This window comes from Nyctereutes procyonoides, unplaced genomic scaffold, assembly GCF_905146905.1.
Source record: "Nyctereutes procyonoides isolate TBG_1078 unplaced genomic scaffold, NYPRO_anot_genome, whole genome shotgun sequence".
In the NCBI taxonomy this organism is placed as follows: domain Eukaryota; kingdom Metazoa; phylum Chordata; class Mammalia; order Carnivora; family Canidae; genus Nyctereutes; species Nyctereutes procyonoides.
The window spans coordinates 44,151,412-44,169,919 of NW_026575047.1; the positions used below are offsets into that span (position 1 = coordinate 44,151,412).

Genomic DNA, 18,508 nt, shown 5'->3' on the forward strand with positions numbered 1-18,508 from the left:
CCCTTGTTCTGAAATCTGGTGCTCTGTCAAAGGTGCAATTTCCCTATGTCTCTTCAAGGCCAAAAGTTTTAAACAAGTAGATGCTGTTTTCTGTAAAGAAGTTTGAGAAAGGGGGTGGGGGGTACCTGGGTAGCTCAGTCGGTTAAGCGTCCAACTCTTGATTTTGCCTCAGGTCATGATCTCGGGGCTGTGAGGTTGAGCCCTATGTCAGGCTCCACACCCTGTGTGTGTGTGTGTGTGTGTGTGTGCGCGCGCGCACGCGCGCACATGAAAAAAAAAAGCTTGAAAAAGGGAGCAAAGAAGGAAATCCTCTCTGTATTGTAACTGACATCATCCAAATTGACTTCTAAGGCTTGTGAAAACTAAAAAGAAGTTCTCTGTGTAACCCCTGGGGCATTACTGTCCAGGTACAATCAAAAAGATATTCGCTCTCCTTATCAACTAGGATACTGAAAAATGCATAGATCAACTACAGTGAAAATTTGCTTTGAGTGGGAATGGATGCCAGTAGCGTATGGGGGTTGGGAATTACCAGGTACCAAGGGACAGCAATGTTATTTATTGCTTTGAGGTCATGAACAAACTTCTATCCTCAGCCACTGGGTTTTCTCAAGAGTAAAATAGGGATACTACAGGGACTAGTTCAGGAGCTAATAAGGCCTTGGGCCCTGTAATCTTCTTTATGCGCTTGATGCCTTGAAGGGTTTTTTTTATTTATAAGGTATTATTGATTACTTCTGGAGAGAGGTTTTGAGGGATCTATTCGAACCTTGATGGGATGTATACTCTGGATTCTGCCAATATCAACTGAAGATCTTACCCATAAAAAGGAGGGTAGCTGATTCAATAGAGGCAAATGGTTGGCGTCTCCAGACTCTGCTATAGTGCTGGCACAGTCAGAGCAAGTAATGGTGCGGAAGGGTCATTTAATTCGCCTGGTTGGCTATTTTGATTACTACTGTCAGGTTCTTTGGGAGAAATTCTGGCACGATATTTTTCTAAGAAATCTCAGCCCAATAAATAAGGAGAAAAGGGTGAGTATTAGCAAGCCTAAACAAGGGGGAATAGGGTTTGGAGACTGGGAGCTATTGAGGTTTATTAAAGACCTCCACTATTTGAATTGGTTTCATATCCAAGGCTGGGATATTGAGCAATGAGAGTTTAGCTCTGGTGTCGATAAAGACAAAGAGATTCATTCCCAATCTGGAGAGCGATTTCTCTGAGCTGATCAGGCAAGAAGACTGGGAAGAACCCGTGTAGTTCCTCAGAGCCCCGACACTGGGAATTAGGAGGATATCACAAAGGCCAGATAGAAGGCTGCAGGTGCCTGGAGCTCTTAAGTTTGTAACCATCTTTTTCCACGGTCCTGGCACTTGGCAGTAATAACGGAAATTGGGGGAAGGTTAGTTTTGTTTAGAGATGTTCGGTTGCCAGCATTAAAGATTAAGAATTTTAGTGCTTTTTGGATGACTCATCTAGGGTGCAAGTGAGCTGGTTTGCCAAATTAAATCTGGCGTGGGTAGTCCCATTCCATCCTGGTCCTTTTAACTAAATTTTTTTTTTTTTATGATAGTCAGAGAGAGAGAGAGGCAGAGACACAGGCAGAGGGAGAAGCAGGCTCCATGCACTGGAAGCCCGATGTGGGATTCGATCCCGGGTCTCCAGGATCGCGCCCTGGGCCAAAGGCAGGCGCTAAACCGCTGCGCCACCCAGGGATCCCGGTCCTTTTACCTAAAAAAGAAATACCAGGGCACCTGGATGGCTCAGGAGGTTGAGTGTCCCAATTCTGGATTTTGGCTCAGGGTTGGGAGACCGAGCCCCACATTGGGCTCTGTGCTGAGTGGGGAGACTTCTTGGGATTTTCATGTACTCCATTTCAATAATAATAATAATAATAGTAATAATAATAAATTGAGTTCAATGCTACCCAGGTGGATTCTACATCTAAAGGAAGACCAGAATGTTCTTTAAAGACAATTTGGGGGATGCCTGGGTGGCTCAGCGGTTGAGTGCCTGTCTTTGGCGCAGGGCATGATCCTGGAGTCCTGGTATCGAGTCCCACATCGGGCTCCCTGAGTGGAGCCTGCTTCTCTCTCTGCCTGTGTCTCTACCTCTGTGTGTGTGTGTGTGTGTCTCTCATAAATAAATAAAATCAAAAAAATATAAATAAATAAAAATAAAATCTTTATTAAAAAAGACAATTTGGAGTTGATTGTAATAGTCATGAACAAGTTCACCAGGCTTTTGTGTGCAAATCTAAATTTTGTTCCAAAGCTACCATAATTGCTTAGTGGAGCTTTCCAGCAAGTGTTCTAGCATCCTGCCAAAAGCTAGGGGTCTGTTTTCTCTAAATCCCCTTCAGGATGTTCCCATTGGGCTAGTTCCATCCATTGTTTCACCTGGCCCTCGGCAATAAGCACGTGGACTAATTTAAATCTGAGGAACCAGGTTGGTAAATTTTAATAACTCTGTTAAATTCTTCAGCACACCTTACAGGAGTCCTCATTTACTTTAGGAAACTCTTTAACTGTGGCTCACAATTTGACCTTATTCCAGGGAACATAAGAAATGTGGGGCTTATTAGGGAGAGGAGCGAGGCGTTCCTTCAGAGGGAGAGGGAAGGTGAGCCAATAAGGGAAATGGCCTCAGAGGCTGTACTTGAGCCAGGAAGCTGCCATACATTCTGAGACCAAGAGAACAGGGAAGGGGGAAAGTGGCCTCAGCCACCCTGTTTCCTTTGATGCAGCTAGTATAAATTTCAGATTTCTGACAACGTTTGGAAGCTTCAAAAATAGCAATCAATATAGGCATCCCATTCAGTAGACAATTTTAGAACCAGTCCTGTCCAATTCAGTTTTGAGAAAAGTAAATTTAGGAAATGGAAGGGTTCCCCACTAAAATTGAAAATTTCTTTTGGTGAAGTTGGTCCATTTAGTTAGAAATGCATGTGAAGAGAGACTGCAGCTTTTCAACATAAAACCATTTGTGGTCCCAGAAGGCGGACAGCACCCTCTAAAGCATTTTGAGGGCTGGAACCCCATTTCTTAGAGGTTTATTCTCTAGAGAAACAAGAATTTCCTAAACAGTGCAGTTTTTCAACAGCAACATTCCGGTTCCAAAAGGAATCCTACCAAAGGCCAAATGAGTGCTCTCAGAAAGAACAAAGCCTTAAAACAGATCTCGAATAAAGTCTGGAGAGCTCAAAACCCAGCGTGGAGCTTGATCTCCAGAAGAAAACTTACCTTCAAAGTCTAAGGTCAGCAGAAAAGTAGCTCACATGGCTCTGAGGGTGCCAGCACTAGTTTGCTCATGGAGCTGGTGCAGGTTCTCTCTGGATCCCACTCTGATCGCTAAATAGTGTTAACCTTAAAAATCTCATTATTTCACCAGCAAAAAAAAAAAAAAAATCAACAATAATAAATAGAATTGCAGTTCCGGATATGTAAGCTACAGCAAAACCATAGGCAAGTTCTGCCATAAAGGAGAGGAAGGTTACTTTATGGAGAAGAATCAAGAGGTCGGGAGGGGTTCTGAATGAAAGTCTATTGGAGAAAAGCAAGAGTTGAGGGTGAAGACGGGCTCTTATGGCTGAGTGGCTGGGGTAGTCCATTTCTTGTAGGAGATACAATGTGTGTACCTTTCCCTGTTGGGGGTCTGTAATTGACAGTTGAGTTGTTCTTGTTATATGGCTCCCCCTTCTGTCCTCCCTGTTCCATTTTAAGGAGGTTTCCCTTCATTAACTACCACCACAGTCTCCCATTGGTGTCTGGGGAGGCAGGATCCTGCAGGGACGGGTTTGTTTGGTCTACCTGAGTGATAAACAGAATGATGAGTGCCTGCACATGAGAATTAGCCATCAGGTGGAACTCCCTGCTGTGACTAATCAGGCATGTGCTAGCATGACCTCTGATGAATGAGATCCAGTCTGTTCTTCCTCTCTAGTATTCTCTGCACACCTGAGACCCAGAGCCCCCCTTTAGGGAAGAATTTAAGTCCCTATAAAGGAAAAAGATGAATTCCATGGAAAAGCCAATATTTTTTTTTCATATAGAAAAGGAACCTCATAACAGTTATACTGAAAGTATTGAACCTGGACTTTATTCTAAAGTGTTACCCCAAATCCCCTGTATAACATAAATCAGGTGCCAGAAGCTCTGGCCAGGTGGAAGGACCAGACCTACGCATAACACTTCGTCTGTACCAATGCTCGCCTTGATCCTGGCTAGGTGCGCAGTATTAGCTCCATTTTAAAGATCAGGAAACTGAGGTACCAAGGAATGAAGTGACTTGCCCCTAAGGCTTTTGACTCAAAGGTTCTTTCTTCCCTATCACAAAGGTTCTCCAAAATATGAAAAAACTTTTTCTAGTTTGAAGGCTTTTTCTGACTCCTTCCAGGGCTGCGTCATCTGGTAATAGAGCTTGACAGGAGGCAGGATAAAATTGACACGTTAACACAAAGAGGGATGCCCTACTTTAAAGATAACACAATATTTTAAAAACCCTCACTCAGATACAGATCTATGAAGGAGTTGCATATTGGCAATTTAGAGGACTATTTTGGTCCAAGCAGGTATTAAATAATGACTCCTTTATGTTGCAAATCTCCAATGTGCTGAAAATAGGACCACATTTGCCCCGTGTGGATGTGTTTGTGACTCTTTCAGCCCTTTTGCATTGAGGAGCGAGGGGCCCCTGTGCTGTCACTCCCTTCCCATGGCAGAACTGTTGCCAGAGGTATCCAGGTCTTGGCACCCCCATGGCCTGGTGATGAATGGGAAGGCTAGGACAAAGTGACCTCAGGAAAGGCAGAAGAGGAGGGAGGGGCTATCACAGTCTCCTAAAATCCAGAGAAATAGGTGAATGGATTCACACAATCCCAATGGGCCCGAGAAACAGATTTGTTCTTTTTCCTAAGTCATCAATATAAATTGGCTCCAGTTCTCCATTTCTTTACTTAAATAATGTGGAGTGTGACTTAGTTTCTCCTATGTGGTTGTCAGAGCAGTTAGTCCAGGGGGCTCCTTTTGAGTTAAATGAAGAAAGGCATTTGTTGGGGGTGTGGGGTGGGGGGTGGGAGAGTACCCACTGGTTGGTGAGGAAGGCCTTGGATCCTGGGGCAGCCTTCTTATGAGGACTTTCCAAGGGGTGGGCCCAGGCAGACTTGGAAGCTGCCTGCAGGATTTTGAGCCTGGAGTTTACTTGTTGAATCGAGCTGCTTGGGCAGTTTAATGAGGTTTCCAACTAAAATTCCTTCTCAGGGTTTCTCTGCAGGCTAACATGGGACAGAGCTGAGGAGTGCTAAGGCTAGGCTAAGTGCTGAGGCATCTGGAGAGCCAGGAGCTCGGCCAACCTCATTAGGACTGATGGGACAGTGCGGTCCCTCTCTCAGCCCTTCTGAGCCTGTCCTTAAAACAAAGGAAGGGCTGTTTTGCTTTCCCTCCCTGGCTGCCCTCGGAGGGTCCATCCGAAAGGAGGGTCTGCAGCATGGATGACACAGGTGTTCTCATTCTGGTGATCATGAATGGACTTCAGGGGTCCATGAACCCCCTGAAACATGGTGTGATTTTTTGGGGGTAGATGTACCTTCCCGGGCGAAGGATCTATATCTCATCACTTCAGATTCACAAAGTGCAACTGACACTCCAGGGCTGACCCTAGAAATATCATCCAGCTCGCAGGCTACCTCAGGACTGGGATCTCAGATCTCTTGGTACCTGCTTCCAGTGATCATGTTCTGCCCTGAGGGCTCTCCCTGAATGTGATTGGCACCACATTCTGGTCTTGGGGATACTTTTAGTGTGAGGCAATTAATTTGTATTAATGGGCCATCTACTGATTTCCCACAGTACGGATGAAACGCTTCCCCCACCCTCCCCCTCTCCCTCCCAATGGCCAGAATCACCAGGAGATGCTTTCACAATGCCAATGACCTGGCCACACACCAAACATTCTAATTTAATTGTTCTAGGATGGAACACCTTGGATGATTATAAATGTGCAGCCAGGACTGATGACCTTCGGGCTTGGACAAGGGCCAGAAACACAGACCTGAGTTAAGGAGAGTAGTTCTCATCCCCTCTGCCATTTTTGATCATTGGTTGGAAGCATGTGGAATACTCCATGGTGAAGGTTTTAAAACTGGTTCTCAGCTCAGAATGAGAAGAATTCAATGCAGTGGTGATGTCTAGGGGAAGGGAAATTGTTAGCTTGCATGCAGATATTTTTCATCTTAAATGATGGATGCATACACATTTATCTGTGCATTTTACACACGTGCATGCATGTATACACGTATGTGTCTATACATAAGGTAAAGTGTACTCCTGTTCAACTTCTGGTCCCTTCCGGTCCCTGCTCCCTCCACTCACACACATAGCCATGGAAGCGCTGTGCAGGAACACGATACACGGAGTGCACTACCTCCTTGCATTTCCCTCAATGAGGTTGCACTGCTTCAACACGAGGAATGGTCCCTCCAGAGAAGACCAGCTTTTTCCTTCTCAGCCTATCAGCAGATGAGACTAGTAGCAGCCGTCATTCATCTTGTTTGTGTTCTAGGCGTCCTTCTAAATGCTTTCCATGGCTTCATTTGGTCAGTCTTCTGAGCAGTCTCAGCAGGAGTGATATTATCCCCATTTTGCAGATGAGAAAATAACAGCCCAGGGGGACTTGACAACTGGGCACAGGTTTGAGCAGAACTGGAGTTTGGACTCCAGTCTTTCCAGCCCTGTGCCATGGAGTCAGAGGCCCAGTGGGACCCCCTAGCCCGGTGGTCCTGTAAAGAGAGCAGTGCATGCGTATGGATGGGGAGAGGCCAGAGCATGAGTGTGACGTGTTTCTTCCCCTCTCACAGGCTTCATTCCCCCTCCCCTCATCTTTGGGGCCGGCATTGACTCCACCTGCCTGTTCTGGAGCACGTTCTGCGGGGAGCAAGGCGCCTGTGTCCTGTATGACAACGTGGCCTACAGATACCTGTATGTCAGCATCGCCATCGTTCTGAAGTCCTCCGCCTTTGTCCTCTACACAACCACGTGGCAGTGCCTGAGGAAAAACTATAAACGCTACATCAAAAACCACGAGGGCGGGCTGAGCACCAGTGAGTTCTTTGCCTCTACTCTGACCCTAGACAATCTGGGGAGGGACCCTGTGCCCGCAAGCCAGACCCATAGGACAAAATTTATCTATAACCTTGAAGATCATGAGTGGTGTGAAAACATGGAGTCCGTTTTATAGTGACGAAAGGAGGTTGAACTCTGTATTAGGAATCAAAGGGTCATTTTTCCTAAAAAAAGAAAAAGTTTCAAAAAAAAAAAGAAAAAGCAAAACTCAGTACAGAGACACACACCTACATGCGCACACACACACACATACAACACACACAACACAGCCCTTGTCCTCTTTCTCAAAATCAGAGCCAGATAGGATTCAGAATAAGGAGAACATGGGATCACGTGTCTGGCGTGCGACCTGCTGGGCCCAGAGTCTACTCTTTGAAGGCACCTCGTGGTTTTTTTCGGGATGCCGACAGCTGCAAGCAACAGGCACTGCCAAATTCAGGGAACTAATGGTGGCCCGCTTGGAGGATGGACCTTTCTGGATATACATACACATACAAATTTTTTTAAAAGTCTACTAAAAAACACAAGTTGACAACATTGCCAGGATAAGCACTAGCGACACACCCTGTGCCACCTGCCCCCTCCACGCGAGGGTGGGGGGCACACAAGTCGCAGGAGCGGGTGTCCCCTCCTCTTACTTTTGCAATATGGGTCATTGTGTAGACGACTCACCCAGTCTGCATGTGGTTCAAGGCCCCAGAGTTCTCTCAGCGATGCTAATGGGTGATCCGTGCTGGAGTCTGTAGTTGGCATCTCTCACCAGCTCCATGTTCATGTTCAAGACTGAGGGCCCCGGGGGGAACCGGGCATGGGGGGGGGGGCACAGCACCTCCCCTCCCCCCACAGCACCCCCCAGCCCCGCAGAGTGACCTCAGGAAGCAGTGGGCCTCGCCTGGCTATGACCGACTTCTCTCAGAGCCGGTGAAACCCACACAGTCCAAGTCATTTGCTTACATTTGCCAAACATTTTGCCATTTTTAAAAGAAAAAACCGCAATGCATATGAATTTCAAACTGTTGTATGTATAATCCTCTAATACTATTTTTAACCACTTCTAAAATCCGTGTTAACCCTTCAATCACTAACACATTTCTCTAGGCTGAGTTTATTATGCTGGTTGCTTTCTTTCTCTTTTCCTCCTTTTTTTAATGCACCAAAAATATAATGTGATTCAAGGGATGCATTAATCTATTGTAATTTTTTTTTATCGTTTTATCCTCATTCGGATATTCTGCGCAAACAAGAATATACCATGTGCTACATGAAGAAAAAAATGCTTTAAGAGTGTCTATGCAGCCTGCCTTTAAAAGAATCACATTTGAGACAACAGGGGATAATGTGATGAATTGCAAATTCGCCTTCTGGCTTTATTCCCCATGATTCAGTGATCACTGTCATGGGAAGCCCTTTTATATTCATGCTTCACATTCCGAGAAGCGTTCTTTTCAGCCCGTGGAGGAGACACGCTTAGATGTGGGTTGTGTGGATGGGCACAGTGCCTCTGGGGATAGGCAAGAGAAGGAACAGTCCCTGGCATGAGCTGTTGATCGGTTTGTGGGGTCTGTGATGGTGAATAGACCCACAAGGTTGTAGAAGCCACCGCAGGTCTGATGCATTAAAATGTCACTGTTTTCAGGGTCAGAGTTGAACAAAGAGGCCTCATCTGTGTTTTGAAAGTGGCTGACCCTCCAGCAGTTGGAGATAAGAATCTTGGGAGGGGCGTCTCTCAGAGGCAGGAGCCTCAGCCTCATAAGACCGGTCCCATAAGGGGGCGGAGCTTAAGTGAGAGCCTGCGTGTGCTCCCACGTGGCTCTGTTAAGGCCCTTTAATGTCTCCTCCGTGACCTTTGTCCAGGCCACTCATGGCCCTGGGAAAGATCTCAAGGGTTGTTGGTTTGCCTTTTCACCTAAGACACAGATTTGCAGTTCACGCAGAGGGCAACAGAAGAATCAGAAATGCAAAGAGTGGGGAGAAGAGTGGGCTTGTTGTGTGCCAAATTTCTCAACCTGTAAATGGGGCATTTTGAGTGACAGCCCGAAACTTGAGAAAGCACCACCAAGCAAGGACAACATGTTGTGGTGCGGGCCCACGGTGATCAGCTCCCTGGGACAGGATTCTTCCAAAAACACCCTTCATGTGTTTCCTCTTAGTCTGTCCTTGTCCGTGGACATAGGGACACTCCTCAATGTGTTAACTAGAAAAAGGCAGGATTGTTCTCCAACCAACTCATAAAATATGTATTCTCTGTCGCTCCTAAGGCTTTGAAACTGTTCTGTACAGGTTTGGGGTGAGTTGTGTTTTAAAATGTGTTGCTAATAGGCCACTGCCCTCTGCATAGCTCTCCAAACTCAGTACACACACAGTGAGGCCCGATGACCTCCTGCTTTCATGGGGCCATTTGCTTTAAAAAGAAAGTTTTTTGAAAACTCTTTGCATTTTGGATTTTTTTTTCCTCTGAAATTTTAAGATGAGTGAAATGTTGAGATGAAAAAGGAAAACACCTCCAGGGCTCAGTTTTGTCAACAATTGGATATGAACTGAAAGCCCCCGATTTCAACATGGCTCTAAACTGTGGTGTGTCACCTTTTAGAGTTTTAATTTCTTTCCTACTTACAGAACAGAAAACCCAGTCTGGTGTTAGGGTTCCTTTTGTGCTACAAAGAACCGTTGTATCTACAGCATTAGATCCAGCTCCTTGGTTATTTGGTTTTGAGTGGTATTCTGAATGAAAAGATGTCCTGGCAAGAGCTACATGGGCCTTACAACAAAAATGTAAGGGATAGAATAAACCTAGAAGGTGAACACAGCTTCTCTCTCTCTTCTGCTCCTAACTCCTCCACCATCTTAGTTGAACTGACCCAGAGATGGATGAAAAAGTCTCTCTTTGCTGCAACTTTTGACAGACTTTTTTTGTAACTCCTACATGTAGACCAAGAAGTTTTTTGACCGATGTTAGTCCTGCATATATGAAGTAAACACATTTTGTAAAAGTGGATTTCTCTCTGAGGTATGGAGTTTGGTGTGTGCTGTCAGGGAGGACCAGCAGCCTTGCTCCCTCCTTCACGCCTCCACCGAGGAAGGCTGGGAAGCATCAAGGCACCCTGTGGACACTGCCACTCCAGAAGGCCACAGCATGTGGGCTTTCCTCACAGCTAATGAAGGAGCAAGAGAGACCTCCTCTCCGTATCCCCCCTAAGGAGTTTTCCAGTAGCGCTTAGGCAAAATAATAAGGGTAAGTCAAGAGCTTCTAAGGAATCCTTTGACAGACTTGTTAATGTCTTCCACACAGGAAAGAGTGTGCTTCTCCATAAAAATCACTTTTTTCTCTCACCAACTTAGAGTAGAATGGCTTCTTCTAGTGATTTTTAAAGTTAGGCCTATACATTTTAAAGTGGTGTTTATACATTTAGATCACTGATTTAATCCCCTTCCCTATCTTCAAGGATGACCCCGTACTTGGACATGTCAAGATTTCCCATCCCTTCCCCAGGGAAACCTACCACTGCAGAAGGCCACAGCATACAGGCTTTCCTCACAGCTAATGAAGGAGCAAGGGAAGTCTTTCCAATAGCAGTGTAGGCTGTTTTCTGGGCCTGTAAAATGGGGCTTAACGAATAAATGGACACAAGTGGAGGGTAATACAATGTCCATAGTGAAGGGTAGGGATGGGGAGAATGGGTTTTTGAGGGGTTTAATGGGGGCAGAGATGGGGCATGGTAGCGGTGGGTATCTAGTCTAGAGGATGGACCATTTAATTTGTAGGTAACTGTGTGATTTGCGCTGAACAGTAGTTCTATTAGTCTCATCCACTCATACACTTCATTTCACGATCTCTGTGTTGGTGGTGTTTAAAGCAGAGGTGGGGTTTTTTGGTGGAGCGGGAGGACGGGTGAAAAAAGGACTTCTTATGGGGTAGTATTTACGGCACAGGGTACGGATGGGAGGAGGGGAAGGAGGCAAGGAGGGAATAGGCAGGATGGTGGCATTGGTTCGCGGAGCATACCTGGCTGGGATCGAACTGGGTCAGGGCTGGTGGTTTGACTCGGAGATGATGGGGGTTGCATTGGTTTGGGATTGGGGGTGTGTTTTGAGCGTGTTGGCATAGTGATGTGCGAAAAGCTAGAGTGGATGGTTGGGGTTGTTTAGGAGGTGTCGGGTGTGGGGCCGGTGTGAGGGACTAGCACTGAGGTGGTCTGGGTAACCGTGGGGGTGGGGGGTGGTCATTTGGTTTTTGATGGGGGGTGGTATGGTGATTTTTACTTGGACTGTTGGAGGGATGACATATGTAAGTTTTGGTTTTTTGGGGCACGGGAGGGGGCAGTGGGGGTGCGGTTAGTGGGCGGTGGGCAGCTGGTGAGGGGGGAGGATAGGGCTACATGTTCATCTCAAGAGGGTGTGGGTCTTGGGGTGGGGGTGGTGGGACCTCGGCCAACGCGCAACTAGACCCACCAAGTAAGCCACTTTTGCGGGGGGGCACGTTGTAGTCCATTATGATAGCCTTGGTGTCATTTACGCGTTCATTGTTGCTATCGTTTGGCCTTGGAAGTCGAGTTGGTGAGGGCGTGCTTATTATGTTATGGTCATGACAATGGTTAAGGTTTGGTAGTGGGGATTCTGATTCATAGGAAGAAGACAGAACGCACCCTCGTCTGAAAGGACCGACCGCGGTGCATGTGGTCAATTATCGTCTACCTCAGTCCAAATTCTTGAGTTCTGAACAGGTGCAAGGACCTAATCTCTTCGAGCAGTTAACTAGCCCTGAATGATAGCCTTCAGACCCAGCGCCCCTGGGGGATTATGGTTGCTCACAAATTCTCAAAACAGAAGAATCCCTAATCAATTGAATATGCAAGAAGCTATTTCTGTTCAGATGCCTCTTATGGGGCCTGATGCTCAAGGTAACACTGGAAACGACACTGCCTGCACATAGCCAGCCACCACCCACCCTCCCCTTTTCTCCATTTGTAGGTGATCTCAGAGTGCCTGGTGGTCATGTCAGGAAGGACAGGAGTTGAATGGCCTAAAATGGGAAATTCAGAAAAGCAAAGAGTCTCCTGTACCTCAGAGATATGTGATTGCTCTGGAGACAGGGACAGAACTCTGCCTCTTGGGGACCATCCACATGGTAGCATGATTTCCCTTGGCAGGGTTAGTGCCATTTGGGGATATATTGTACAAGCTTGATAATTTCTATAAAAATAATTTCTATAAAATTTCTCGAGTGCATTTATTCACTCGTTCCTTTATTAAGATTCTGGTAATATGCCAGGCCCTGGACCAGCAGCAAAGATGAAAAAGACATGGTTCCATCCTCCAAGAGCTCACAGTTCAATGAGCCAGACAGACCTGACCACAAACAAAAGCAATAGAATAATAATATTAAGAGCCCGGCTCTGACTTGGCCCAAGGAGGGCTGATTCATGGTGGTGGAAAGTTCAGCCTCCTGGCATCGAGAATCAGGAAGGTTTGAGAGAGAGGCATGGTCTAGAACCAAGAACTAAAGAGCAGTGCGTGTCTGCCAGGGAGAGGGGGTAGGAGGTCACCTCTCCTGAGAGGGCCACCGGAACAAGTTGACAAACCTGTAAAGAGCTAGGTGGTAACCATTTTAAGGCTTTGAGGGTCCTACAGAGTCTGTCACAAGCACTCAACTCTGTTGTGGCATGAAAGCAGCTCATGTGTAAACAAATGCATGGGCTGTGTTCCAATAAAGCTTTTTTTACAAAGACAGTGGCCAAGGGCAGTAGTGTGCTGAGCTCTGAAGCAGTACAGCATGTTTGGGGGTTGGGGGGGGGGCAGGGGGCTCCAGCAGCTAAGGCTGCTCTAGCATGGGCTAAGTCACGTGTAGGAGGGGTCCTGCAGCTGGTTGTCCATCAGCCCTGACGTTACTGCCCATGGGAATCTAATGCGAGTATCCCATTTTCCAAGAATGAGGTAAGTACCCCATGACTGTCAGGGTTTATAATTGAAGGCAACATCATCTTTTTCTCTATGGACTGAGAGGAATTTGAGCTACACGATCTGATCTCCAGGCCCTTCCAAGCTATGATACTCCATAGTTCTACCATAGTAATTGTCCTATTATGTGATGAAATGGGGATGGGTGGAGGAAATGTAGGAATGAGTAAAAAAAAAAAAAAAAAAAAAAGGATTCAAATAGTATTTCACATCCCTTCCACCAACACAAAATCTTAGCACTATGAAACTAGTAGATATGCCAGGGGAATTGGTAAGCACTATTAACAACTAATAATAGTAGCTAACATTTACCAAGCACTTACTGTGAACCAGCTTCTTACATGTGTTAGCTCATTTAATCTCAACAATAGCTCCATGAGGTGGGAACTGTTATTAGCATCAGTGTATAGGAGAGGAAAACGAGGCAGGGAGGGCTTTCAGAATTGGCTCAGGACCAAGAGAAACAGCTGGGATTCAAACCCAGGTCCATGAATCCAAAGCCTGTGATCTTAGCCTTTACAGGTACCCCCTGCATACTGGGCTAGATGTGAGACACCGCTCCCCACCCATAAGGACCGCCTCATCAGAAAGACCCCAGCTCAAATGGACTGTGGGTCCCACCCATTCTCACGTGCCCCCTATAGAACCACCAGGACACCACGACAGCTGTCTTGCGGGGACTTTGGTTCTTCCTGTGTTGTTCCCAGTCTTAACCGCAGAGCCCAGTCTCTATAGGGTGTTCTACCAGAAGCGGACAGGTAAAAGGAAACAGATTCTCCCGCTCTCCTACATTGTGACATGCCAGGGAGGCATTCCTCAGTGCTGGTCATCGGCTTCAGTGGGGAGACCCCAGACATCCCACCAGGCACCGCCATGGTTCTCAGCATCAACCTCAGGATTTTGGCTCTGGCCCAGGACTTTCATACACCCTGACACTGGTCACAGGTTGGATATGTCTTTCTCTATATCAGATATTAGGCTTTTAGGAACACAGTTTCTTGATGCTTCTATTTTTGCATTAATGACTCAGGCCAACAATCAGTAGTTGATAATTAGCATAAATTCTGAATATTTTTCCATAAGGCAAAGTGATTATGTTCTTCTCCTATGAGCAAATGGAATGGTAAATTTTCCAGAGGTTTAACATTCCGTAGGTTGACATCTTGCCATCCCATTAAAATTCCCCCAAAATAATATTTTTCTTAAGTTCATGCTACTTAATAGAAGATAGCTCTCACGGAGATATGTTTGTCAAAACTGTTCAATTTTATAATCTAAGGACATAAGATGAATTGGAAGTATGCAATGTAGGAAGTTGCATTACAAAAGGAACCCAGCTAACACATAGATTAGTCCAGCACATCAAAGGAGAAAGGGGCTGGGAAGCTCACATGTAACAGCCTGCTACCACTTGCCAGGTCCCATAAGGCACAGTCCCAGGTAATGCACCCAGCAGCTTTACACCAGGTAAAGGTAAGTCTAATTTTTTCCACTTTTATAGATCAGGAAACTGGTTTGGTAAACCCAAGCCTCTCAAGACTAACAACTAGTTAGAAGGCCACCAGGAGCCAATGCCAGGTCTGTCTGACTCCTGAACCAGTGCTCTTTCTACACCGCATCTCCACCAAAATGAGAGCACAAATCTGCCTCTTAGGAAGCTCTGATGAGGCCAGCAGAGCATCTACTCTTGGGAAAACCCCTACAGAAATCTCTGTTTCACAGAGAAATGAGCCAAGAGCCGGAGATGAGAACCTCTGCAAAATTTTGCCTCAGGCATGGAATCTAAAATGAAAAACTTTTTTACCTTAATAATTAAACATTAGAGACCTTTAAACACACTTCTCCTTCCTTCTTCCACTCCTTACCCACATGGGTAGAAGTGTTCTGGCCACTCATGATCCTCTTATTCATTCTGGACACTTCTATTAACCAACCCCAGCTCTTGCTTCTGTCCCACCCTCCCCAACCCCCTGTTCCCCAGGCTTCCAGCAGAACCCCACCACCACCACCACCCCTTACCCCCTGCCAAGACCACAAGAACTTGATCCTCACAAAAGTGGAGGAAGGATGCTCCAAACTGCCTTGAGCACATGGGCTGCCTCCTATAAGCCAGATCTCAGCTGCAAAATCTTATGGAAAAGAGTGACATTTCCACACCTTTTCTACCACTGAATCGGAGTCCAAAGAGGACCAGTAAATGAGCGGGGACTTGTATAGCCCCACTATGCCTATCACCGAACAGCAGAGCTGCACGTCATGCTCGATGAGACCTACCCAGCTTGTAAATCATTACAAGGACTAGCTGGGTTTTTAATGCCTTTTAAATGAAGCCACAGCATCTATTTTGGAAGTGTGGCACAGGCTTAAAAACCTTGCTCCAGTGAGGAGATTGACTCAGCATGTGGTGCATACTGTGGCTGAAAAGAAAACAAAGTGTCCAGGATGCTGGAGGAGAAAGCATGACATTATGATGCTGGTGGGTGTTCTCTGGCACTCAGCCACATCTTCAACAGAGATTGCAGTGACACTTGGAGTCCCAGAACACAAGGCCTGTCACTGGTGATTTATATAAGATGAGGACAAGTTAATGACTGGGATACATCTTATTCATTCCCATAGAAGAAACATCTAGTTGAGTGTTGGTATAGATACATAGATAAATGTGCTTCTCAGAAAGATGTGGCCTTCACAAAGGTCTCTGGGCTTGGAATCTGGCTCCTTGGGGTTACATGGAGCAAAACCCAGTATTTCCTTGCATGACTTCTGCTCTTGTCCATTTCACTGGAAAGCCCTGATGGTATTATAATAAGCCTTAAGAAAAAAAAAGTAGGAAAACCAGAAAAGACCGATCTCTTTTTCCTCTTGGCTCTTCTTCCCTCCTCCCCTTTTAGGCACAGAGTACCAAGACATTGAGACTGAGAAAACCTGCCCCGAGTCACATTCACCTTCAGAAGACTCCTTTGTGAGAAGCTGAGGGCCTGGCCCTCATCCTCCTCCTCCAGAGAACAGCCCGCCACTATCCACAGACCTCGCAGGCTTGACTTAGAGTGCTCTGCCCTGCCCAAGAACCCAAGGGTCCCTGTGTGGATTATCCAGCCAGTGTGTGGTCCTTTGAGGCCCCAAGCGTAGGCCTGTGATGAGGACTGAGGAGGTGTCTGTGGTCAGGAGTCCTCCAAACCCCTGCAGTAGGCTATTTCCTGGGTTGCTAAACAGTAATGTTGACCAGGTGTGCAATTTCCCTTTGGTCCATCCCTCCCTTGGCTCCTGTGGGGATGTCCTGCTTTAGAAACCCCCCCTCTCCAGAATACTCTGATGGAGGGCTCCAGCAGCTCTTAACAAAAGCAGCTGAGGCTGGATTACAATGGGGTGGGGGTGGGGAGTGGTAAAAATGACCCTGTTTCAAGAAGGGGAAAAAAAGCACATACTCAATAGATTTTGAGTGTGGTATTCTGTATTTTTGCAGCTTATATTTTCCAGATGAGCAGTTTAGAAATATGTGATGTAAAGTACATACTGTACATTTGCTGAAAATTATATTAAAAGCACTATTTTAATTCTTTCTTTGTCTCATGCTGTAATCTCTATTATCTTTTTCTCTTGTGTTTTTGGGTAGAATGATCTTAAAAGATTCTTTGGGGGAGTGTTTCTGGCTGTAGATGTAGATTTGTGGGCTTTGAGGCATTCAAAAGAGCACAGGCTTTGGAGCCAAAATAGTTCCTGGCTTCAAATCCTCACCCCATTGCTTGATGCTGGTGTGGCGTTGAACAAGTAAGCAGACTCCACCGAGACTCAATTTTATTATTTTTAAATTGGAATATTGACATCTGCTTTATACAGCTGTGGCAAGACTTAAATGAGGTCACAGGTGGAGGCACCAAACTCTAGCACTGAATGGTTGCTTGGTAGTGGTAATTATTCATTGCCTCCCCAACCTCTGGCTAGAATGAGGTGCTCCATAGCCCTGATGCACCTCCTATTGCTACATTTTCTGGTCCTGCATCATCATTGTCTGGTTTTCCTGTCCGATTCTCCTACTGGGAGAGCAGGGAATGGCTTCCTCTCAGGGCCAACCCATGAGGATTTGGTGGATGCTCAGTATGCACATGAGTGAATGATAAACAGTCTCAGATGTATCAGCCTGGGGGGCTTTGTCTTCAGTCCCAGTCTACAGAGGCAACAGAAGTATTTGTCTTCCCTCTTCTGGATCCACAGACAGCCCCCCCACACACACACACACAGATACACATCAGCCTCACCCTGTAGATGGGGCTCTGGTTGTCTTCCTAGTCCTTGCCAGGCCTCTTTGTAATTGGCCACTTTCTCTTCCACATCCTGAGTCCACTGGCTGGACTCCTACTACATATGGACAGACTGGTCAGGTTGATGCCAGCGACTAACGTGGGTCATACATCGTTGGCCAGACTGGAGCTCCAGAAACTGGTGCTTGCATTTTGTCTTCTGGGCAAGAGATATAGGATGGCCCCACTCCTCTTATGGGGCTAGCACTTTCTTCGTATTCTCTTCCAGCTTGGATCTTGCCCTCTATAGCTTCATCCTTTGTAGGTGAGCTCACCTGAAATCAAAGCTCGTCAAGCTAATATTACTAGAGGACTTCACTCACCTCAGCCCTTTGTTGTCTTTTTGGTCAGGAGTCCATGGACTAATGAAAGAGCGTGCTTGGGTGAGTTACTTTCTCTGAGGCCTGATTACCCAGCACACCGATGCCTCGAGGACTCTTTTTTGCCCAGCCCTGCTATTTATGTGATTGTATAGTGTTTGCAAGGCAACATGATTTATTCTCTCTGGCATAAAGATCCCAAGAAAATGCAATTTTAACATTCTCTGTCCTGACTCAGAAAGATGCTGAAGCAGCTGAAAAATTGGTTAGTGGTTCCTCCCAGGAGCAGGGCTTCATTTGCACTGGAAATTCAGCAGGAGACAGAAGGATGCAAGGAAAGTCTATTGCTTATGGCGTTCATGCTTTCAATCCAAAATTTCACATTTGTGTTACGTCTGTTGCTCCATTTCTTTTCTCTTGCTACCTTTCCTCCCATAAAGGTGGTCAAATTTATGGAAAGCTTACCCTCCATCCATTTTATCTTAACTTCACAAAGACCCATTATTGCTTTTTTGGAATCAAGAGAGTCATCCTTCAATATATAAGCAGGTCCATAAGAGATTTGGTCACAAAGGTTGTTCAGTCAACTCAGGGAGAATTGAAGGTTGAACTCACATCCAACTCTCAGCAATGTTCTCTCAGCTACAAAGGCCAATGGGGCTTTGAACTCCATATATATGTGGTCCATCTTGATCCATATCTGAAAAACCAACTTGACCCTTTTCTCAGTCTTTGTGAAAGGGTTATTGATGCACCCAAGCATTTGACTCAACCAAAATAAAAATAGGCAGTTTCTGTGGCCTCAAATACAGATTCA

General features: G+C 46.0%; 1 protein-coding gene across 2 annotated transcripts in view; it reads left to right on the plus strand.

The window, feature by feature from the left end:
- Positions 1-16,632, plus strand: part of SLCO3A1 (solute carrier organic anion transporter family member 3A1) — a 303,404-nt gene extending 286,772 nt beyond the window's left edge. Inside the window, exons 10-11 of one of the 2 annotated variants that reach the window (XM_055326459.1) lie at positions 6,854-7,096; positions 15,965-16,632. In XM_055326459.1, the coding sequence (XP_055182434.1) occupies positions 6,854-7,096; positions 15,965-16,047 (326 nt within the window). In that variant the 3' untranslated portion in view covers positions 16,048-16,632. Of the gene's footprint in view, positions 1-6,853; positions 8,760-15,964 lie in introns of those variants that run through there. The other variant, XM_055326458.1, reaches the window with a different exon arrangement.
- The last annotated feature ends 1,876 nt before the right edge of the window (positions 16,633-18,508 follow it).